Source organism: Hyposmocoma kahamanoa, unplaced genomic scaffold (assembly GCF_003589595.1).
Source record: "Hyposmocoma kahamanoa isolate Upper Pololo Valley unplaced genomic scaffold, ASM358959v1 192, whole genome shotgun sequence".
Classification (NCBI taxonomy): Eukaryota; Metazoa; Arthropoda; class Insecta; order Lepidoptera; family Cosmopterigidae; genus Hyposmocoma; species Hyposmocoma kahamanoa.
Window position 1 is genome coordinate 9,726,233 of NW_020653719.1, and position 24,588 is coordinate 9,750,820.

The 24,588-nt window shown below is 39.8% G+C and overlaps 1 protein-coding gene across 1 annotated transcript in view; it reads right to left on the minus strand.

Moving 5' to 3' along the window:
• The window catches only part of LOC113226684 (baculoviral IAP repeat-containing protein 6), a 75,864-nt gene that overhangs the window by 13,765 nt on the left and 37,511 nt on the right, over nucleotides 1-24,588 (minus strand). The window contains exons 23-49 of the mRNA XM_026459406.1: nucleotides 24,201-24,438; nucleotides 23,703-23,872; nucleotides 22,400-22,604; nucleotides 21,078-21,342; nucleotides 20,773-20,990; nucleotides 20,285-20,432; nucleotides 19,933-20,016; nucleotides 19,471-19,596; nucleotides 19,090-19,229; nucleotides 18,159-18,315; nucleotides 17,522-17,752; nucleotides 16,872-17,106; nucleotides 16,285-16,523; nucleotides 15,385-15,575; nucleotides 14,744-14,879; nucleotides 13,056-13,140; nucleotides 10,845-11,056; nucleotides 10,365-10,466; nucleotides 9,956-10,106; nucleotides 9,630-9,772; nucleotides 7,804-8,013; nucleotides 6,539-6,793; nucleotides 6,049-6,195; nucleotides 5,711-5,916; nucleotides 4,978-5,173; nucleotides 3,866-4,083; nucleotides 2,408-2,578 (exon numbers count right to left, since the gene is read on the minus strand). Coding sequence (XP_026315191.1) covers nucleotides 2,408-2,578; nucleotides 3,866-4,083; nucleotides 4,978-5,173; nucleotides 5,711-5,916; nucleotides 6,049-6,195; nucleotides 6,539-6,793; nucleotides 7,804-8,013; nucleotides 9,630-9,772; nucleotides 9,956-10,106; nucleotides 10,365-10,466; nucleotides 10,845-11,056; nucleotides 13,056-13,140; nucleotides 14,744-14,879; nucleotides 15,385-15,575; nucleotides 16,285-16,523; nucleotides 16,872-17,106; nucleotides 17,522-17,752; nucleotides 18,159-18,315; nucleotides 19,090-19,229; nucleotides 19,471-19,596; nucleotides 19,933-20,016; nucleotides 20,285-20,432; nucleotides 20,773-20,990; nucleotides 21,078-21,342; nucleotides 22,400-22,604; nucleotides 23,703-23,872; nucleotides 24,201-24,438 — 4,879 coding nt within the window. The remainder of the gene's footprint in view (nucleotides 1-2,407; nucleotides 2,579-3,865; nucleotides 4,084-4,977; nucleotides 5,174-5,710; nucleotides 5,917-6,048; nucleotides 6,196-6,538; nucleotides 6,794-7,803; nucleotides 8,014-9,629; nucleotides 9,773-9,955; nucleotides 10,107-10,364; nucleotides 10,467-10,844; nucleotides 11,057-13,055; nucleotides 13,141-14,743; nucleotides 14,880-15,384; nucleotides 15,576-16,284; nucleotides 16,524-16,871; nucleotides 17,107-17,521; nucleotides 17,753-18,158; nucleotides 18,316-19,089; nucleotides 19,230-19,470; nucleotides 19,597-19,932; nucleotides 20,017-20,284; nucleotides 20,433-20,772; nucleotides 20,991-21,077; nucleotides 21,343-22,399; nucleotides 22,605-23,702; nucleotides 23,873-24,200; nucleotides 24,439-24,588) is intronic.

A 24,588-nucleotide genomic window follows, 5' to 3' on the forward strand; every position in this document is an offset into this window, starting at 1 on the left:
TACACGATATATTCAAGCATAGACATTAATCAGAAACATAAAACAATAAAGTTTCCTCGATAGATAAAAATCACGAAATGACCTCTAATTTTCACATTTTTTCGATTTATCCTCGAAATGCTACAAGGTTATTAGGACAAAAATTAGATAATTAATTATATTTATGCATGATTGACAAATGTCACTACGGATTTTTTTTAATCCCTTTAGTTTTAGAGTTATTCCGCTAAAACGAATTTGGTACTTTTAATGCGCAAAATTCAACATGCAACGTTGCAACATTCAACTTGAAAATTCAACGTGCGTATGTCACGCGAACTTCAGGCATATATTTGTTTCAAAAATTTGGGCGGAGTCAACGTCAAAACTTTTTTTGGCATGCTCCCTCTTAACCATGTCGTACTTTAGTTCCTTAAGTAGTAATTAGATTAGACGATTAGTAGAGTGTTCCATTGTTGAAAGCCGAGTACGGTCGTAAATCTTACTATTCTATATACTTTTAGGTATTAAAAAGAAAGTAAATAAACGAAAGCTGTCAAAAATGACAGATCCAGAGGTGTTCAACATGTATGATAAAGAGCATTGACTATTGCCGTATTTAACGCACAAAATCCTAACAAACAATACGATAACACGCAAACAAAAAATTTAACAAAAATGTAACATCGAAAGACAAAATTAAAAGGAAACAAGAATAAATTCAGTTTTGAAAACCAGAAATATCGTACTCGCATTACATGACAACAAGCAATGTTGTCTGTTAATACGGCTGATTAAAATCTGTACGTAAAATATTGCTACGTGAAGATAATGGATCAATTGGTCGGAAAAAGGTGTTCCACATATATACATACATGTATAGATAGATATAGTGTACTATAAGGTGTGACAAAGAGTTGTTAAAACTACATATTAATTAATTACTTTTTCGAATTAGAGTTTCCGGAAATAGTTTTACTGCAGCGTAGGACAAAACTACTGACCTAGAAAATCGAAAGTGGATTTTAAAGTAATTCTAATGGTGCCATGTAAAAGATTGCGGTAGATAACGGACCTTTTTCCAAAGCAATAAAAAAGTAGCGAAGATGGTCACTCTCCGCCCCTCCCAAGATGTGGTATTTCCGCGCCCTACATCTACACATGTATCTATACAATGTGGAATACCTTTTTCTGACCATTGATAATGACTGTACTACTTTAGTCGGATTATATTGTGTTCGCGCATAGGCTTCTTCTTCTACCTATTGTTCAAAGCCTCTGAAAAATGAGGTATTTTTTGGTAATGTTTTACTGCGGGAGAATAAAATTTTAACAAATATTTTTAAAATAGTTTTAAAATACCTATTTGTAAAAAAAACTCTATAGAATGAAGAGTTTTCGTACTTGTTATTTGAATGAAATGGTTGAGGCAATTCCGTTAATTATTTTAAAATATTAGGTCCTCACCTATGAAATTATCGTTTTATATAGAGAATTGTTTTTTTTTTAACTGAAAATGATTTAATTAATCCAAGTATTTTGCCATTTTAATTGAAGTTCATTGATGCCTCTGCTATAGAAATCCTGGAGACGGGAATCGTCATCGTCATAATGTAATTAATAACTATAAAAACTATAAAAATAAATAACGTATGAACGTTTAAAAAGGCATTTTTCTGCGCCCCATCGGATATGATGTTTTTTCCCTGTAAAAAGTTATCCAAATTCCGAAAAAAAGAAAAATCTGTGGAACAAGGTCTGGTGAGTATGGTGGGTGACGGAGTTTTCAGTCGAATTCCTGTAGTTTTGGAAGGTCCGATGTGGGGCTCACTCACACACCGCATATGGGTGAGCGTTGCCGTGGAGGAGTCGACTACAGCAATTGACAAGTCTCGGTTGTAAGACAACCAGCTTGTCCATTTTTAACCGATTTAAAAAAGGAGGAGGTACCGCAATTCGACTGTATCTTTTTTGCAGGTATATTACGCGATAACTCCGGTAACCTATTCCGATTCTTTTTTTGTTGGAAAGAGTCTGTGCTGTGTTAGAGTCACGACAGTACTTGTATTCGAAAAAAACACGCAATTTTTCCATGGTCACAGAAACAGATAAATAAAAAAAATTGAACGACAGAAAAACAAATGAATAATTGATTTTTTTAAAGAAATATCATAGCTATACAATTATAACTACAACTTGAATTTGAAACATTAAGTAAAATGAAAGATATTGAACTTCAAACTTCCCAGTATTTGCAATCGGCAATATCATAGGTAAGGACCTAATATTATGGTACAATCGTATGGTAAATTTATAGTGCGTTCACTTTTTTTTAATTACCTAAAAGTACATAGTATAAGTTAACATGTTAGGGCTGAAGAGTGGGCAGTCAAAGTGTTCTCTGAACCCCTCCTCCTCTATGACTTACTTGAAGTAGGACAGTCACGTGCTCCTCCTCGGTGCGTTGCCTGACAAGCGCCTGTTCCACGTTCCACGACTGCTGCGTGCTGCCCGTGCCAAAACCGGTGCCCTTCGCCCAATACAGCTGACTTTTCTCCTCCGACTTTCCCGCTGACGACCCGTTTGAAGCTTGACTATTCTGTATTAATAATTAAAGCCAAAGCTTTATATTTTGACTGCCTGTTCCCGTACCGTATGATTTCGGGATAGGTTTTTCTCCGCTTTTAGTGCAATTGGATTCTTTTGCATTCCAAATATAGATCGAGGTGTAAATTGAGTGTTTGCAAAAACACCTATGTCTAAACACAAAATGTAATACTAAAGATTATGGCCCATAATCAGACCGATGTTTGCGTACAAAAACTACATTAGTTTTAAATTATGCCGCTGTTTATAGCGGCATAATTTAAAACTAATGTACTTTTTATTTCATGTAAAAAATATATTGAAAATCGACGGCATTAACATGTAACACGGCGATAAAGATTTTAATAAACATCGTCACACTCGTGCATGAACTCTGCGCGGTCAATTGTAATAGCAGTAAAACCGTAATTGTTCTCTGGATGATCAACAAATATTTTGTACTAACATACATTTTTTACATAAAAATACATTTTTTTTATTCCATAATTCCCAGTACCCAGAATGAAGATAGGCGTCCACAGATCCGCAACACACGCATCGGACGGATCGCATCAAACGGCGCCGTTTGTGGCAGTACGTCCACTGTATCCGCAGCAATCGGATTGCCGACGCAACTACTAGCTGTCGGATTGCCGACGCCACTTTTCGTAGTGAGGGTAGTGTGTATGCGAGACAATGTATTTGGAAAGTGATGAAGAACAATTTGTGGTGGTGGCTTGGTTGTTGACACAAGAAAGAAGAGAAAAAAAAGGACATGATATCTGCATACATGACATATTTAAGAAGATCGCAACATGGAGAATATCATACGCTATTCCTGATCTGGTAAACGACGACGTAAAATTCTTCCAGTATTTTCGTATGTCTCATACTAAATTTACTACCCTTCTTAACAAATAGCAATCAGTATGACGTCGTCGGCGCGCATCGGAAAAGTTGTCCCTCCGAGCAACTGCGTCGGCATTACCGACAGGCCGGCGCGTGCAGTCCGTGCGATGCTGATCAGTGGACGCAGTTGTATGAACTTCTATACAAAGAATAAAATATAAAATCCGTATAATGCGATGCGTGTGATGCGGATTTGTGGACGCCTACCTTTAAGCGACACACACTCATGGTAAAGTACACATATTTTTCCTTAAATCTAGCCATATGTCATTAGTAGCAGTTGACTTCGTTGTGAAAGACTTCGTCCAGGGAAGTACTGTCACCTTACTTATTTTTGCCGCCAAGCAGTAATGTGAGCATTACTGCGTTCTTGGTAAAGTGTAACACTTACATCGTTGGATGTAGGCCGGTGATGCGTGAAGATGGCAAGACAAGCGAGTACGAGTCTTACAGCGCCCAGAGCCAGCAGCAACTCACGTAGTGCCCTTCCCGGCTCGCTAGAGGGTGATTGGGCCTCGAGCAAAGAAGAGACGACGCGGAACGGCAACGTGCCGAGCGACCAGTTACCGTCGCGACCACCGTTGCCGCTGCCACCCACTACTATGCTACCTGTTCAAAAAGTTAGAGCTTGTCAGTTTTGTAATGTTGATGTGATACTATACAAGTCACACCCATTATTTTAATAATTATTTGCGTTATGTTTTTATTTTCCAGTATGTTCAATATCAACAGAGCCTCTTACTAGATTTTATTTGAAAACAAATAAATCAATTCGTACAGAACATAACAAGGAATAAACAAATAACGCACACACTCATAGCCCCGTACTAGGTAAACTTTGTGCAGCGGGTGCTATGGACACACACATGTCCAACCACAAATTAGACTCAAACTCACGAGACACATAAATTTAGGCCGTACAAATATTTCGTCTCAGGGCTTCTGCGTGGCAAAACAGCAATGTAACCGGCCACGGAGGCAATTAAGGGAAATAGAATTCGACCCCTCCTACGTAAAGTATCATATGTCGAAATTGCCAAGTTTACAAGGGAGTGTTTTAAAGTTTTGAATTCTCTGAAATGAGCATAACACGTGACTTTAGCATTTTTAGTTTTATTCGGCAAAGCTCATTACTGACATCGAGCATTATAAAATCCCAGATATCAGTTAGATGAACAACCACAATTTATTTTATAATTTTATACTGTTACCCGACCCGCAGTCTCACTTTAGTTTACCCGCTTGTTGACCCACATCTGCGTTAATAGGATAAAATTATAAAATCAATTGTGGTTGTTCGTCTAGCCGATATCTAGGATTTTATAATACTCTATGTGAGTAACGAGCTATGCCGAATATAACTGAGAAATTTAAAGCAACGTGTTATGCTCATTTCAGAGAATTCAAAACTTTAAAATGCTCCCTTGTATACTTAGCAATTTCGACTTACGATACTTTACGTACGAGGGGTCGAAATGAGGGTGATGTAATAAAAGTACTCACGGCCATCCTCGTCATGCGTGACCCCTAGCAGTAGCCGCAACAAGTGCACAGCCCTGGCGCCCTCGTCCAGCAGCGCGTCGGCGTAGCCGGGCAGCTTGAGCAGCAGTTCCAGCGCCACGAGAGCGTGAGCCGGAACACCAGTGCAGCCACTTTCTTCTATGTTATTGGCCGAACTCACGCCAAGCTCTACTACCTCCTGAAAGTATAAGTTGATGTGAAATAAACCCCAAATAATAAAAATCTGATTTCGTCAATTGTACAACTATTCCTGTGACTACTCGTCCAATTGATTTTTTTTTCACTTGTTTGCTATCATCAATGTCGGAATAGGGTATTAAAAATTAATAGATAAATACAGGCGCCACAAGTCGCACCTGAGATGAAGTTGGGAAGGGGTGGTTTGCATTCCATGAATATAAACAATCTACAATATCTGCATTAGTTAAAACAAGCTTTTTCTTGTAACTCACAAACAAATTTTACTTTACATGGTGCCACTTTTACGAATTAATTTAAAATTCACCGTCAGTTTTCTAAATAAATAGTTTTATCTGAAACTATTTCCGGAAAACCGGAACTCGAAAAAGTAATTAATTAATATTTGATGATTTTGTCCACTTTGAAACACCCTATTCCGACTATTAATTCGATCGGGTGAAAAGCTATAGAAAAAAATATCCGCAAATTGTAATTAGAACGAATGGTTGGTTCGAAAGTAAATTTCGTGGTTTACCTCGTACGGATCGTCGAGTTTCACCCAATCCAGGTCGTGGTGATGCTGCCGCGGCGCAGGCGGCGGCGCGGGCGGCGCGGCGGGGCGCGGCAGGCGTGCAGCCACCAGCGCCAGCCCGCCGCATGCGCCGAAATGCCGCAGGATCAACCCCGACCTCGCCCCGTCGTTGTTACTCGACGTCGACGCCGCGCCTTCCCACGAGGGACCTGAACAAACGTCAGTATAAAACTCTCGCAATAATGGGCGCCAGCAATTTGTCAAAGCCACCGCTCTTCTCACGCCTTTCATGATCATATAGCTTTAGATTGCAAAATGAAACTAAAACAAAGTTAAAGTACCTCCATTCGTATTGAGATGCAGCGTCATGGTGAGGTGGGGTCCGAACACGTGCGGTACGGCGGCCGTAAGCTGCGCCAGTGTAGTGGTAGGCTGGATGAACCCTTCCAGCCCCGGCACTTGCACGCGGATCGTTGTTTCTATGAGATCTGTCATGAACATAGAAAAAATGTCTAATGTACGATTTTAACTCTTCTGCCCTTTATGTTGCAACAATGGTCGATAGTCGATGTAACCTAACACTTTTGACGTAAGCATTTCATAATATTAACATTTTACATAGACAATTTCAACTATATTGGGCAAAAAGAAAAAGGTTGTAAATATTTGTGTTTCCACAATTCGCAATAAAAAATCACCACTGCCCCGAACAGTAGTTGGCCTTCAATGTTATAGTCTTAAACCGCAACGGTCAAGTTTTTTGGCATCAGTTTCTATTTATATGGTCACTAATGCCAATGACCACATAATGGAGTGTGATTTAACTCTCACCATCACTGACAGACATCATGGAAGAATCGTTATTAGGTTTTGTCTGTCTCTTTTTATTATTCTGTTGTTTCAACGAGGTGTTTTTGACGTCCTTCACTCGCTTGTCCTTGGAGGCACTGGCGGCGGCCAAACTCAGCTCCCAAGCCTCAGCAACTGTCATTATAGCTGTGTCTGAAGCGCTGCGGAGGACCGAAGGGTTCCCAGAGCTGGGTGTGTTGGTTACGCACACTTTTGTTGTGTCTTCTATGATTGGAACTGTAGAATGTAAAATATTTTTTTTATTAATCGCATTTGTAAGATTTTTTTTAGATAATTTCTTGTAATTTAAAGGTAATTTTATCAGAGATATTAAACCTACCTTATGATGAGATTATGTGAAATAATATCATTTGTCGCTTTGTTCATTACCTTTGAATTATGGACCAAACTTCTAGCAGACTTCACGGCTCTTAGCACCAAAAAAATGTTTTCTTTTTATATATTATAATGCAACAGTGTGAATTTTTTAACTGGGACAATATGGGGAAATCCGAATCCATGGGAGATACAGGGAAAATGTCTTAGGAACCATTAGGTCGATTTTTGTGAAAACAAATTAAGCATGGTATATTTTTTTGTTCAAGCGTAAGTTGTCCACAAAAATGAATAATATTTTTTTTAGCATTAAAATCGACCCACTTTCTTGTCATTTCAATATTTGATTAAACTTGATCAACTTCTGCAGTCTTAATTTTTTCTTCCGATACAATGAAATGATACTTACAAGAACTGAGATATAAGCATAGATAGACATAGGCAATATAGGCATTAAAAAAAATTGTCAATATTATTCATTTTTATGGATAACTCACGGTTGATCCAAAAAAAAAATACTAAAACAAATTTGTTTTCACAAAAAAGGACCTGACGACTCCTAAGAAAGTATCTCTGTATCTCCTACGACTTTGGATTACCTCATACTGTCCCAGTAAAAAAAATCACACTACAAATAATAATATATTTTTTCATTGTCCGGCCCGTAAAACCAACAAAAAAAAAACAAATGATAAGAATGACAATTTTGTACGATAGTTGATCGTAATAGTGATAAAATGACAGTGAAGTGATAAACGGAGCTAATTAAAACAACCAGCTCCGCTGAATGCGTGACGAACACTAAATTTATTGTAAACACGTACGTGTAGTACATCGAGGGAATAATAAATACCGATACAAGTAGTGCTAAATATAAAAAGTGTGTTAAAAAAGTATGGTTGAGTACATACGCGGTGGTCGGTGATCGCAGAGCAGCGACCTCACAGTGGTGTGCATAGGCAGCGTGAGCAGCGCGTGGCAGTTGGCGGCGGGGTGCCTGGGCGCCATCACCTGGCACGCCACCGACGCGCCCGCCCAGCGAAGCGCCACGGTCACTCGCTCGGGGGACAGCACCAGACGCAGTATCAGTGCTCGCGTGAAGCCGGAGATGCCTTCTGGACCTGCGAGATGTAAGTGTAAACGTAAGCCATCTCATAGACCTATCACTCTTTACGTACCTGTAATATAGTCACATTTAACACGTTGAGATGTAACTTTTTAACCGACTTGAAAAAAATTAGTTTCTCAATTCGTTGGTATAATTTTTTATGTATGTTACGCGATAACTCGATTTGTGATCCGATTTTGATGATTTTTTTTTGTTGGAAAGAGTAGTAACTCAGTAGTGGTCCCATTTAAATTATAAGAAGACAATATTCTACCTCTAAGAGTGGCAAACTAGGGGACGAACCCGGTTTCGCGCACTAAACGGCAACCGATTTCAATAAATCTTAGCAAATAGCAAAGCGCCTGGTGATTAGCGACACGTGCATATTAGTTAAGAGTTACACTCAGAGCTTAAAATCGCAAAGATCTGAGGGGCACTGCCAATGTTCCTGCCACTCTCAGGATCGTAATCCAGAACTCTACTCAATACTCAAGTCAGGACTTGAGTATTGCAGTGAGCACTGAAAATCATACTCAAGTCGTATTTCCAGTGCTTGAAATCATACTCAAGTCCGCTCAAGTCCTGACTTGAGCATTGAGTACAGTTCTGGAATACGACCGTCAGACATAAGTTGACAAGTCCCGAGTGTAATCGCCTTTACTCTTCAAAACCGGAACGCAGAAATGCTTACACTGCGTTCCGTTCCGTGCTTGGCGGTAGAAATACGTAAGGTGGAAGTATTTCCTGTCCGCACTCTTTCGCAAGGAGCTCTACTAAACATTTTTATGGGAAATACAATTATATGCACAGTTCTCTAACTTTCGCCGTTACTTGGTATGCATAATGGAGGAACGGACCTATACTCGCTGAAGCTAAATTGTTGAGCTATATACCATATACTGTACGCAATTAAAGCCACGCCGTCACTGACTTTAAATGTGGAGTGTGATTCAGGATTCCACGTTTTATATTATGATGCAAATAAAATTAAATAAATTTCGTCAAAATCGTGAGTCACTTTCTTTCGTAAGACGATAACTTCTACTAACTTGTCTGACCGTCCTGGACAGCCGCCAACAAATGACGACTATACATATGCAGAGTGTTTTCTTTTAAATGGCACAGTATGGGGAAATCCGAAACCATAGAAGATACAAGGTAACTGTCTTAGGAACCATTTAGTCTTTTTTTTAAACAATTTTAGCATAGTCAATTTCTAGGTCAAGCGTGAGTTGGCCATAAAAATGAATAAAATTAACATTTTTTTAGTGCTGATCGACTCTTTTGGAAAGGGATCATTTCATTGTATGGGACGAAAAATAGCGGGACAGCAGCAGTTGGTAGAAGAATTTCATAATTTTTTTCATACAAAATGAATAAGTGACTAATTTTGTTTTGGTGGTAATAGACTCAGTTTCTTATAAGGATGACATCATTGTATCGAAAGAAAAAATTGGGACAGCAGAAGTTGATCAACTTTCATAATATGATTTTTCATACAAAATGAATAACAATTACCATGCTGTCCCATTTCAAAAAATAACACTATATATGTAACTACTATCACCACTCATCACTTATTCACACTAAAACGCAAAATGTGTGCGATACTAGCTAAATAGAATTTACCAGTACAATGCAGCGACTCGAGTATACTGTGTAACGTGGACGCGAACTGCTTCTGGTTGGCGGGATGGCACACAGTCAACTCGGCGAATAGACGGATCGTGTTCTCTTCTAGCTGCGCGTATTGAGCGCCTTCTTGCCATGTGCTGAAACAAATTACTCTTCAGGGATTTTTCCATGCTACATTAGGCTACGATACTGCTACCACACCGCGATCTTTTATGACGGAAAGTACTATTACTTTGTTTGGAGAATATTCCCTCAAATTCGTTAGGGAGATATAGGACGGTGTGTACTATTTGCTATCAAACAAGTTCATTAGTGTATACCTTTCGGGATGCCTTGGGTAACAAAGCAACGTGAGCAGCGGGCGCCAGAAGCCTGCGCCGGTGCCACCGAGCCAATCCTTCAACCGCCGCTCCATGCACAGCAGCCGCGCCCATTCCACCAGCTGGCACATGCTCTTCATCGACGGCAGATCTGTACAGGCAACCACGATACTTCTGGTCACAGTTTTGTAATGCAAGTGAGTGTTACCACTTTGGAAGAGGCGCGACAACACTGCAATCTTGATTCTTCTTGTATATGTAATACTTTTATATAATTATTAATAACAATTTTGAATCATAATGTTATACTCTGCCCTCTCATAATCATCATTTGATATAAATATTTAACGTATTCTCAATCTCATTTTTCTTGTGATATCTTTACCTTGGTATAATAAACAGAACTTACCAGTCTTAGCTCCATCAGACTCCTTGTCAGTGTCTGACATCCGCATATCTTCTTGTGAGCCGAGCTGTTGCTTTATCAGGTTCAGTTTCGCTTCGCTGAAGTCTGTTGAAAGACATTTTGTCATTGTATCTTTCAGCTAATATATATATCTAATAACATATACATATGTATGTATACAGCAGCTATAGCAGAATTAATTTTTTGGTATTAAAACTCAGTAAGTATGATGATATATGATGAGTATGATACTGTTTTCACAGATATATACTTAATGGTTTCTAAGACAGTTCCCTTGTATCTTCTATGGTCACTGGTCACGTCACCGTGATGTGTGTATTTTTTATATATATATATAATTTTATATATATATATATATATATATATAACAGTGTTACAATATGACCAGTCATGTTATATAATATCATCTGTACTCTACCTAGATTAATAATAGCACCCTTTTGAAAAAATAACTATTATTACCTGCAATAGCCTGTACGACTGCAGACGGCAACCTTGAATGCAACAAAGCGAGTGTGGCAGCAGGCGACATCGCAGCTGCGGCCAAAGTCTGCAGCTGCCAACCGCACAACCGCCACGCAACGCTTGTGAAATTTGAACACTCGGGCGCATCTGCACGTTGCGACGATGTGGGGGACCCGTGCACTTTTGTGTCGTCTGTCAGGCCTTCCATGCTGAAAAAAAAAATAAATAAAATATAGCCATCACTATAATAAATAATCTAATTTAAGAGATACGAAAACAGAGCATGAAAATAAATACTGCCCTCCATGTCATAACTAACGCACTGCACTTTGGTGAGGTGACTTTAGACATATTGGCTCATTAAAAAATCTTTTTTTTTTTTTCTTTCGAATAATATTAATTACACTGATTTTGCTTAAGAAAACTGAAACTAAACAAGATGTATGTACAAAAATTATATAAAACAATCCGAATATAAAAATATTCAGCTGGAAAAAAAAGGAAGGTTATATAAAAAACCGGACTGCATAAAAAATAACTGAAAAAAGATAAACAGGCTCTTTAATCTATAGAGCTTTGTTTGAGCAATGTAGAATGCACTACGCGTGGAATGTGTTTTGTGCAGTACCTATCTACTTAAGTGACTTACTTTAATTACGTTATTTTTCACTTAACTACAGAGAATATGTATATAGAATAATAATTCGAACCACCTTGCATCTTTATCCTTAAAGGGCTAGAATATAAAAATATAGTTATCGTCGAAGAAAAAGTTATCTTCGGTTTTTTAAATCCAAATATTCGATAAGGACTTAAGGAAATGATGTTTAGTATACCAGTTTCAAAGTTGCATTACAGTCTTGACCAATCAAGCATTGTTTGAGCTAAAGGCATTTAATATTGAAAATGCAAGGTGGCTAGAATTATGTGTCCGGGAGTATATTATAATATAAATATAACTTGGATATTATTAGGAGTGTGGGCCGGATAAAACACGTATTATGTTTTATACTTTTCGTCCCTCTTTCTGACACCGTCGGGTAAAAACAGCTTATGTTTATGTTAATAAATCAATTTCGCTAAAAATGTCGATTACGTTGTTTATGATAAGGCCAGCAGAATCGGTATTTAACGTGAGAAAATAATTAAGGTTCTGAAAAACAAACGAAATTACACCGAACTAAGGCTAACTGTTACATTAAGTAAGTTGCGTTAAAATGAGTTACTGAAAAATAACCACAGAATAAACCGAAATTAATCATATTTAACAACCAATCAAGAACTTGTTCAAATCACATTCAATTCCGAATAATACATAGGATTGTATAATAAGGACATAATAATTTTGTTTTCCAATAAAACGCAGAATAATTGAAATATCGAGCTGAAATTTATTCCAGGTGCAGTACACAAGTTACATTTAAGAATAGAATTCGTTCACGTTTTGAAGCTTTATACCTAAGAGTAGGGAACAAGCCAGGCAGCCCTGTAGGGCTGGTACGACAGGACGCGCCTTACGCGAGAGCGACATAAAGCGCGAGATATTGCTGTTCTCGCATAGAGATAAAATAAATAACAAATATAAAGTCTCTTTTAAGTTTATATTTCATTTACGATAAAAATAACTACAGATACCAGCAAAAATATTGAACAATGACCCCGAATGCGCAGAAATACATTTTAGGTCCCTTTGGTCGTGAGATGGGTAGCTACGATCTTACCAAGAGCGCGATTGGTAGATCAGTGGATTCTTGCCTTCCGCCCTGCGTATACCTCCCGCTTACATCCCGGTTACAGTCATGTGCACTGTATTTTTTACATATTCCCAGGAAGACAAGAGAAAATAAAAATAGGATAATAATTTTGCATGAAAAGTGGCGTAGTGAGGAAAAGTCGGCACACGTACAGTACGTGACTTTGCCCACTACGCCACTTTTTGTTCCAGATGTTTGCCGGTTTCTATAACAATAGTTTTCGGTAAAATATAAATTAAGTTGTTAGAGTAGTATTACGTCGTCAGCAAGATTTTTCAGAACTTTCAATATTTTCACAAAACTTTCCGGTAGCATGGCAAATAAAGCAATAACACATCTTTTGCATAAGATTATTTTTAATATAGTCTTTAATGTAGAGTATATGGGCGTCAGTTTAATCAACTGTACGGTTAGTCAAATTTTAGTAAATAATATTACACTTCTCACGTCATACCTTTCATCGTGTTCCATAGGTATATCCATCTGTTCCAGCAGCATTCTGAATAGCTCAGGTCGAATATAGCACATAGAACATAATACTGTAACAAAATAAAAGTTGTATTCATTTCGACAATGACATTAATAAAAAGAAAATTATTGGGGTATTAGTTTGACGACCGCGCTACAGGAGATGTCATCTAAGATACAAGCCCAGCAAATGCAGTTTCCATCGCGGGTACGACGAAATAATAATAAATATGGTATAAACTAGGCACTTAAATAAGTTAAAGGGCGCAAAGCAACATACACTTATTTCTTTTTGATTTTTCTGCCTATAACGGAAGTTATTTTCTTGGTCAGCCATTTAAGGATCGTACGTGCGCGCGCCAATGGTAGAGAGCGATTACGGCGTAACAATAATGGATTTGAAAACAATATTTCCGAAACAGCCCGTCGTCGCAACTTTTTTCAAAATAATACTTGCGAAGCAGCGAGTCGCGGTTTCGATTTTTCAAAATAATGCTTTCAAATGAGTTTGGGAAAAAACTATTATTGATTACTTCGAAAACATTTCGCACACTGAGAATGACAGTGACACAATGCATTTTTTTTTTATTTGGAGTAATGAGCAATTAGAGTTCTGAAAATTGTTAGAACTGCATTTTCTTAGAACGAAGATTTTTTCAGCTAAAATAAAAGGGAACCTACATAGTTTTAGAAGTACTATACAAATTTTCATCTACCACAATAAAACAAAGACACATTTGAGAATTTCATTTAGTGTCAGTATTCCTCACAATCGTTTCATGTAAATTAACATGTCTTATTATTCAATATCGTCATAAAGCATTCATAAAAACAAAATTATGCTATGAAATTTAATTTTAAACCTTGAAAATAAAAGTATAAATCGACCCCTCCTACGTAAAGTATCGTATGTCGAAATTGCCAAGTTTACAGGGGAGCGTTTTAAAGTTCTCCGTATTATTTGGCAAAACCTCATTACTGACATAGAGTGATCATCTAATAGATCATCTAACCGATATCTAGGATTTTACAAGACCCTAAGTGAGTAACGAGTTTTGCCGAATAAAACTGAGAAATGCTAAAGTCAGTGTTATGCTTATTTCAGTGAATTCTGAACTTTAAAAGGCTCCCCTGTAAACTTGGCAATTTCGACATACGATACTTTACGTAGGAGGGGTCAAAATATTCTATAACTTATCCACTAACCAGCGTAGATCTGGTTCAACTGGTACTGTACTATATTAGACTTAATGCAAAACATGTGCCAAACGACTATCCAAAAAGTGACGCGATCCTTCACGGAATTATTAGTAAATTCTTTCACAACTCAGCGATCTCTGTTACTACCAAAAAAATGTCGGTATCGCGCTGTCTCAAGTGCCCTTTTTATTTTATTATTCAGCATAACGTCACGAGTTTTTTTTTTTCATTATAAAGTTCGCTTTCTCAAATCTAAGATGACGTTATTAGAAAAAAATAGTTTTTATTCTCACTGTGCGATTTATAGGCATAAAATGCGATCCTCCGTAGCACAAGAATAATTTGATTGATAGGCTCATTGTGCATAATTTATAGATACCCAAAAAATATCACGTACTCTTCATGTCTTTTGCATGAAGTTTAAGACCTCCTGGTGACTTTGACGGGAAGACGTTAAATTAATAAATATCTTACCGGCATCAAGTGACTTCTTGAGGAGACTAGATTCAGGAACATCTTTCACCCACGTATAAACGAGCTCAAACAGATCGTCGGTTACTAAGTCTTCAAGATTCTCCAGTATTCGCTCTTCTTTCAAAGTCCATAAAACCTATAAAATGTACATCTTATTTAGTTTATTACTATATTTATAGCAGCGACACATTATACGTTTACGGTTATTCCACTTTTTCCAAGTCTAAGCATAAGTAGGCAAGCTACGCGAAGTAACATTTAGGAAGAGAAATATTCTAAATGGACCAATATTCATTATTGCAACAAAAAGAATACAACAGAAAAATGAATTATAGAAAAGGTGAGCAAAGGTGGAACTTATCTCTAAAAGAGATCTCTTCCAGCCAACCCAAAGCAGTGAGAACAAAGGTCATAAGCGGGCAACACTGCGCAAGAGAGAAAGAGGGCGAAAAATAATAAACTTAATAGATATAAATGGACAATACAAACACCGACTCATAAGTATTATAAACAAAAATATTTAACACATACATCATGTCATGTATAACATCTACAGTTACAATAGAAAATCAATCATTAAATAAAGCGAGCATTCGGACGTGCTTCTTTAGTTGGACAGTAAACAATGTGACTATACTCACCGCGGCCAATGTGTGTGTGAGCGCAGCGGACACGGGCTTTCTCTCACGCAACCACAGCTCCGCGGCGGCCGTCAGCCACTGCAGGTAAGCCGCCACCGATCCGTCGCAGCACCAGCGGCACAGCTGACGTACCAGCTCGCAGACGGAGCTCATGCTGGCGTTGGTTCGGCCGGTGTTCGATACTGTAAACGCTGTTGGCAAATAACAATATAAATAAATTCATTGACATGTTCTCGTCACGGTTCATAGATTTTTTTTAATACTAGTTAACAAATGTTGTTTATTGTCAATTTTTTGTTTACATAATGTGATAGATGTATTTTTATGGATTCCTGTCGGTTTTATAAGTATTAATAAATATTTAATTACAATACTTCAAAAAGGTTATGACAGAATAACAGAGGCCGTGGGTTGCCCGCGACCGCTGGGTCATAAACCGTTTTGTCTTGTTAATTAACACTGTCTCTGATTTTATTATAAAATGTATTATGTTTTCAAGACAAATAAATGAGTTTAATATTATTATTATTATTATATTACATCTTTAGGTATGTATGTCAATGATGTGAGTATGACCTACTTATGGATGTGCTGCTACGCGATAACGAATTTGTGCTTCGTAAATCTGCTACTATTACTTTAATATCTATTATGTGTACTTTATAAGCTGTTTGTACCCTAAATAAATACGATCCACTGATCGTGCGATCGTGTCACGTGCTAGTTGTGCAATGCACAACTAAAAAGGTTCCGGTACCTATCTACAACAGGGAGGGCGATGTACGTGCACCCGGAGTCGCTCACCCAAGGCACTTTTCAGCATCGTGAAGTCTTGCTTGCACAGGCAATAGTGCCCTTCCCGTACAACCAAAAGGTTAAGTAGAGAGATGGTGGACTAACCGTGCGCGTGCGCCTGCGAGTCCATGTGCAGCAGCGTGGTGAGCAGCGGCGCGCGCAGCCTGGGGCAGGCGCGCGCGGCGGCCAGCAGCGCCTGCGACGCGTAGGCGGCGCTGTTCCCGCCGCCCACCACCGCGGCGCACAGCGCGCTCACGGCGCCCGCGCCCGTCACGGCGCCCCAGCGGGCCGCCGGCAGCCGCGACCGCGTGCACGCCGCCACCACAGACGTCCACATGTTGCTGCTACATAATTGCTCGTTCCTTTATGGTGCCCGGCCCGTCGGACTCGCACGCCTTCGAGGACCGACGGGCGCGGGCGCAGAAAGAACAGGTTGCCGTTGTGAAGCATTTATAAGATTTGCACGCGTGATGAAGCGTCTCTGCCTACCCCGATTACAATCTATCATATGTGTACGTCGAATGTTACGTCTAATTGTCACATCATGATCGTAGTATTTGTAGTAACTATAATTTAATCTCAATTATTAATATATAGATTGAATGTTGCCAAACGGTGATGTTTATTATGCTTGAACTGCAAAACCCCTACTACGACAATACTTGCTTACAAATGCAACACAAAAATCTTACGCAGAGGAGTTGTGGAGCTGGTTGTTGAATGCCGGTTGTGCCAGGAGCCTCAACTGCAAAAGCCCCATGTTGGAGCTGTCCCGTGGTTTGTAGAGGCGAATCTGCACAGTGGTGCACACAATGGGTCTGGAGACGGCTAGGCGGATGAAGGTCATGCCCGCAGTGTTCTGAGGAGGACCTAGCGGAGCGAGTGTACCACCGCAACCTGCTTCTACTGCTACGGCGCCGGGACACGCTAAAATAAATAATTATAAAGTTACAATTGATTATACCGTAAAATAGGTATAGAATATAGATATGTATAGTATTACCCGGAAGAAACAAAAATTATTATTAATTATTTCCGTTATCACTCTCCCCCATGTCCTTTTACGCTTTACATTGTGTGTGGGAATAGAAAATAATTAATTTATTGTGAATATATTTACACGATACCAATTTACAAGAAAAAAATACATTATAAAACACTCCATTCCCTAGACGATATGCAAGCAGTCCGTGCCGATGCCTCGAGTTCTGTGGTCTCATAAATGAAATTGGTTCGTTGAGCATTGTGACGGCACGAAGCAGCGGGGAGTTTCTACGCGATACTGTAATTAATATGCTTAAATCTTGCATTGCGTGTGGCAAGTAATATGAGTGACACTTACTGGCTAGACTAGTGAGGTGCGGCTGCAGCTGCACCTCGTGCAACTGCACGGCGTAGGGCAGCGTGAGCGTGAGCGCCAGCGAGGCGTCGTCGGCGCTGAAGAAGTGATACGACCAGGCGGCGGCGCGCACCCTGCGCGCGGCGCAGGCGCCGCTCGGCGTCATGCTGCCCCCGCCGCCATCCAGCAGCACGTCGGCCGCTTGGGCGGTGGGGTTGCCACACGACACCGTGCCTGCGTCACGTCAACAAATAGTTTTTAAGGTCATAGTCGTAGCCGTATACGTAATGGTAATGATAATAATTATTAATAGGAAGGTTGAACATTTAGAAAAAAATCCTTCAATCCGGCTGGATTCGAACTAACGTCTTCTAGCAAATCGTGCCAGACGCTATGCCAACTAAGCCGATTTAGGCTTACGATTCTTTACGTACGAAGGATCGAATGGGTGGCAATACGTACAATACGTTAACATCTGTAAAATTTAACTTGACAGCGACAGAAAGAACGTTACCATTGTATCGTACTTTATTTGGAACTAAAAAAAACTAAATACTAATAAAAACTAAAAAAAACTAAATATAATATTGAAAGAAACACCGCATTATGTAAACGAGGTACTAAAATGCACAGTACTCACAAAGAGGCGCAATGTTCACAAGCCCGCTGGCAGTCTCAATTACAGGTGGCTGACTCTTCTTGCTGTTGGCTGAGGTGGACAGATTTATTAGCTGCGGTGGCAGCTTTAGGTAATTCATCAAGGAAGAGATCAGCCCGTGACTGCAGCTTGGGCCAGCCTGCAATATTACATGTCAAGTAAGCTATGACTCTTCTGAAATGGTATAAGATCTTCCTGTCTAACGACGTGCAAGGTCTGTACTGCCCTCAGTAGAAAGAAAGGCACAAGTAACAAATTCAAAATTCGGAGAAAAGAAGAAGAGGCTTGTTACTCACATAGAGTGATCATCTAATACATCATGGATCATCTAACCGACATCTAGGATTTTATAATACTCTATGTGAGTATTCTAAAATAAAACTTTGTCGAATAAAACTGAGAAATGCTAAAGTCACGTGTTACGCTCATTTCAGTCAATTCAAGGCTCCCCTGTAAACTTGGAATTTCGACATACGATACTTTACGTAAGAGGGGTTGAAATATTTGTTAAGTTTTTCTGATAAAAAGAATGACCGACTTTTTATATTTCATATTTAAGAATTAATTGAGAAGCACGACCAAGTACATAGATAGTACCACTTCCAGGCTATTAAATTAACGCCATCTAGATATAAGGAATTTTGACATTCTTCAGAGTTACGATCTGCAACGGAGATTAGCAGTCCACTGAATTATTGGTCCATGGTTAAACTTATAAGAGCATTTGTCCACAACGTCCGATTCTTATCAGTTCCCGAGAACTTAACGATAAATTTTATCTCCAGGTGTAGAAGCATACTTGTATTTTCTCGGATTAGAATCGGACTTAGTGCACAAGCGACATCCGAAGTGAGTCCCGTGTTTTCTAGAGTTGTAATTTAGTCCCGGATACGAGACAAAAAAGATAGGGAACCTGGTGGCAGTTGGTGAGTTTCTCAACTGCAAGTTCTAAGCCGCCGGCCTCGATGAATGCGGACAACGCCTCTGGCTTGTCTAATAGTTTGCTGATCAATTGCTGCATCGCATGTGACAGATTCACTATTTCTTCCCTTCCTGCAAATAAAATAGATAAATCAATATCGAAAATTGATAAATTCTCGAATATAGTAGAGTCCTTCATTTTCAGTACGGTCTAGGTTAGACACATGTATCATATTATTCATAGTCTACAATAATGCCCCAATGCATATTGAGATTTCAGTGTGAGTCTCTTTGATCACGATGTAAATTTAATGTCGTCGTATTCATGAGAAGAAAAACGAATTGTTAACATGTCTTTTAACAAGATACTTACGTAGGAATTCCATAAGACTTGGAACCATAAGTGCAGGCGATGACGCCACGTTGGCCATTTGCGATACCAAAAAGAATACTTCCTCCTTCATACAGGATAATTCAGATGTCGGCTCTGAATTCAAACCTGGAAAAAGAATCGATTATTAAACATATCTCTCTCGCCCCCCTCTAAAAATAATCGCAGCCGATCATATATCATCACAGTGCTAAAATAGATAGCTTCGAAAATATTTATGAAATTACACTAACATATAACACGTGGGAAAGAATTGTGAAAAATAATAGGGTCATAGGTACTTCTTGTACCAAGCCACAAAATTTATATATTTCTTATAGCAGGGCACAAACTTGATTCGATTTTATTTTTAATTTAACTGATTTTTACTGAAGGTTATATAGAGTTAACTATTATACTATTGACATTCTAGAACAACTGACAGGAATAGAAGAATAGACTTACTCGATGTCAAAAACAGGAGGTTCAATGGGTCGCACAAAGACAATGTCCTGTAGAACCTGTGCATTATTATTGGAGCTTGAAGGACTGTGAATAAAAAGAAAAATATATAACCAAACATTCACTCATGTACTATAAATTACAATGTTGCATTTATTTGTAATGCTTCTCACATTGCGCTTCCATTTTCTTTTTGTTAGCGTCGTTTTGACGTAAATCACAACACGAAAAATACTACGCGTGGTGTGAAAAAGATAAATGTCGAAATTTATATGAGGAGCAAAGATTACAATGTTCATTCTCATCACGACACTAGATAATACTAATTTTCCAGAGCTCTTGTTTTTCTACTTACTAAGATCGGCAACGCAAGGTGTTTTTGCGGCCTGCTGCTTCCTTTCATCTTCGACGTTAGTCGATTCCGGTTGCTGCGAGCTTTGCGCCTTGCTCTCGTCCGTTTGCGATTGCTCACTTGCCGACGGTACGTTCGGGCTTGAAGCCGACTGGCAAGATGGAAACTCAAGTTAAATAAAAAATTAACCAAAAAACTGGAAAAAAGTACCTGACATGTAATAATTTGTGAAGAACTTAAAATACTGAAATACTGGTGGTCTGCCACGCAGGGTTCCAGGATTCGATTCGCGGAAGGAATTATATGTGTGGCCTACAATTATTTATCTTGTGACTTTGTGTGTACTTTGTGGTTGTCGTACGTGTGTGTCGAAGGCACCCGCGCCCGAGTGCGTGCTTTAAAAAGTTATTTAAACATATTACGTCAAGGTCATCCTAGTATTTGATACTCAAACACGAGTAAAAAAAATTGTTTGATGTTTTTTAACACACTTGAGTAGGATTATTCTGGTGTCCGATCGGCACAGCGAGCAGCTTCCTGCAGTAGTGCAACAGCTGCACCAAGACCGATCGCCGCAGCGGAGCGCGCCGACTGGCCCCTCCGCCGCCACCGGACAGGACGTCGGCGAGGAGGCCGGAGAGGCGCGCTTCGGAGCCGTTGTCGGAACGGGCCCCGGTGCCTTCGCGTATCCAGGACGCCGAGAGGTACGCTGCGGAAGCAAAAGCGGCCGCTTCACAGTCTGCTACATAGGACCAGCCACCGACACAGCGCGCGGCGTGTCGTCGCGTCGACTCACCGACAGTATCTAAGAGGGAGACCGCGTGGTGCGTGTAGCGGCCGCTGAGCACTTGCAGCATGGGATGCGCCACGCGCAGCAGCGTGGCCTGCAGATCGTAGGCGGCGCCCGCCTCGGCTGCCTCGCCGGCGCCGCTGCGCCACACGGCGCACACCATCCGCAGCGCCGCGTGCGCGCCGGCCGCGCCCCGCGCGCACACCACGCGCGACAGCACCGAGTGCAGCGCCGACGCCGCACCGGCGCCCGCGCCGATGCTCACGCCGCCCTGCATCACCCGCCCATCAGTACCCACTCTTCTAGCATACGGTTTAAGGCACATTTTTCATATCATGTATCGACACATGACTATGTAATTATAACATTACATTGTGTATTAATAAAGGCGGTAAATAAGGAATTAAGAACGTGATTCTATTAGAGTCGAGTTTCGTAATTCCCGTACCGCTCATGAAACATACAATTTTTTCACCACATTTGCAAGTAATTAGTATGATTGCAAGGAGGCTAATCTGACTATAATGCCCCAAATAAAACCCTCGAGCCTTTTGTCTTCTCGTTACAATCATGGTAGTGTATTGAGAAGAAAAAGGGCTCGAAGGTTTTATTTAGTGCATTATAGTCAAGTTAGTCTGCATACAATAATGCTATTTACGTGCAATTGTAATGAAAAATAATTAAGACCGTGTGTAAGTGATGAAAACAAATTAATGAGTCCAAACATTCATCCATATCAAGGTTATCTACCATAAATTATAATAACGTCATTGGATTTCCATAGGATATCAAATTTCAAGTCATTAACTGGGAAAAAAGTTTATGTACTTTAAACAGCTTGATGTTCATTAAACAAAGTTAAGAACTATCCTGACTAAATAAGCCTTCAAATAAAAACCAGTCCTTCCATTTTGGAACTACGATAGGACAAATAAACACAAACAAAGGTTTCAAACTTCTGGTTCCCTTCTTTTTATGTCAGGGATTAATAAATACATACAATATTACAAATATATAAGACCAACGTCCTGTAATTCAATATTACTTTCCTTTTAAGTTGTAATTTATTTACCTACATATTGAATGCTGGTGTCTGTTTCTTATAAGTAAAATAAATAACACATACATAACTATACTACGACACACATCTTCAAAAATTGCCTAGACGAGAGTCAATTGAAACAATTTTTACGATAGTGCTGTTATGTCATACAAGCCACTATCCTTTGTTCCTTTTTAGCGACAAACGTGACTGACGTGACCCATATTACAAGCATAGTCCAAAGGTGGACAACACCCGCCAAGAATAAGAAATGTAAATCACTCACAAGATAAGGTTCCGAAGAAGAAACAGCACCGTCAGTGTTAACATTCATGGTAATGAACTTGACGATAGCCGGGACGAAGTGTTCGCACTCCAATATCACTCGGCCCATGGTCTGAGTGCTTCCCTCCGTTTGTAGAGGCAGGCTTGCGATCCACGCCAGTGCTTGCATTGATAACACCCAACAACGCAGTGAGATGTTCTCTAACCTGAAGGTTGTAAAGTTATAAAATTACGAATTATTTAAAATGTTTGTTGCTTCTGCACATGGGAGAAGTGTCACATTTTTCATGATTTTTTTTAACGATATCAAGCGATGGGTTGAGTCGTGGTCGAGGTCGTGCGCCTGGTGGTACGCGACACGCCTATCTATGACAGTTACAATGCCACTCAGAGCTTTAAGGATTTCGCAAGTATCTGAAGGATACTGCCACTGTGCCCGTCATCCTGAGGTATATAAGGAAAAGACTCATGTGCCTGCATTTTCACCAGCATTCATACCCTTCAAAAGCGGAACTCACATTACTGTTTGACAGCTGAACTACGTAATGCTGCATGTTGCAGGGCGACATAATTCCGTGCTTAGTTTGCAGGGGATGATTCAAAAAGTCCACTGCACTAAATGAAGAGATCTGGTGTTCGATTCCCATTATCATTTCAACCGGAGACGACCACTGCTAGATACAGGCCTCCCGTCGTATCGCCTTCCGTTGCTCCTATCCAGTGGATTTCCGCAACCTTCATCAGGTCGATGGCCTTGCGGGTGCAAGACCGGATGTCTATCTGCCCACGCTGCGTCTTTTGGTAAGCCGTCGCCACTCGACTACACATAAACAACATCGGCCACCTGTTCCACGAGCAATTTGCCTCGCCCACTGTCACTTAAATCCTAATAAAACCAATTCTCGATTGAACCATTTTTGGAAGGTCCGAGTGTTCCGCATTATAGTTATTTTCCTAGTTTAAGATCAGGTAATAAAACAAAATTGGTGTGGCGAGGCAACCAATTAATCTGCGTTTAGGCTTAAGTGGTGATTGGTTCTGTAGACTAGGCTGTACTCTATGAGTAGAATTGCTGGCTGAACATAGGTAATGATTATAGTTTTGTATTTAGAATGTTAAGAAAACAGAAGATCTTGACAGACAGAGAGTTTTGATTTGTAACGCAATACTAAAATTATGTAAAAAAGTGAAATAAAGTATATTTTTAAGGATTAATCCCGATTTATATTATTAAAAGTACCTCTCGCAATGCATTAGAGCTATACCCCTATTACAGTTCCTTCTCTGACAATCTCAATACTTACTGGCACAAAGAATTGAGCAGCGCATTGACGGTGTCCGAGGCTAGACGTATACGTGGTGTGTCAGCGGGCACAGCTAGCGTAGCCAGAGACCACGCGCCACCGCAACCCCACGCCGATCCGTTCAGAGTTAACCACAGCGAGACCACGTTCTCCATGAAAGTGCAGTCCATCTAAAAAACGTCGTTAACGATAATGAGCCGTTTTTTCTAGCTATCTTTCTATCTTTAAGATTAGACTTTATATAACGCCAGGAGCTCTGCAAATCTTTTGTTAACTCATATGCGATTTAGGCCATAAAAGACGTGTTATATTATCTTAGTAACCTGAACCCTACAAGTACTACTTCAATATGAGAATATTATATTATTTTCCCCCTTTGGAACTCTAAAATTTCTTTCTTCTTCGCAACAAAACCGCCTGATTTACGTTAGTTTATTCTATTATTTTGAATATTCTATAAGGAATATTTCAATAATTCATGGTAATGATGGTACTCACCTGATAATGAAACTCCAACGCCAAATGTCTAAATACGTCATATAACGTATGCGTTAAGGGTGGATGCGTCCTAGGCTGATGAGGCTGTCTCTGTGTTGAGGCAGCGCCCCTTTGCGCTGGCGCACGGATAGCCGCGGCTAGGGCTCCGCCACCGGCTAGTAGCACTCTACGTGCCGCGGCTTCACCCGCTGCGGAGAGTCCGCTCTCGAGACGGGCGTCCACGCAACTCGATATGTTGCTGTCAAGGACAATAAAATATTGGCTCAATTTCATAAACTATGCAGTATGCTTTGGTCATTTGGTCACATTAAAAAGGTGGATTTGTTTGTGGGTTGACAGAACAAATTTGAATGGAAATGTGATGAAAGTGAACCTCGATGTACTATCT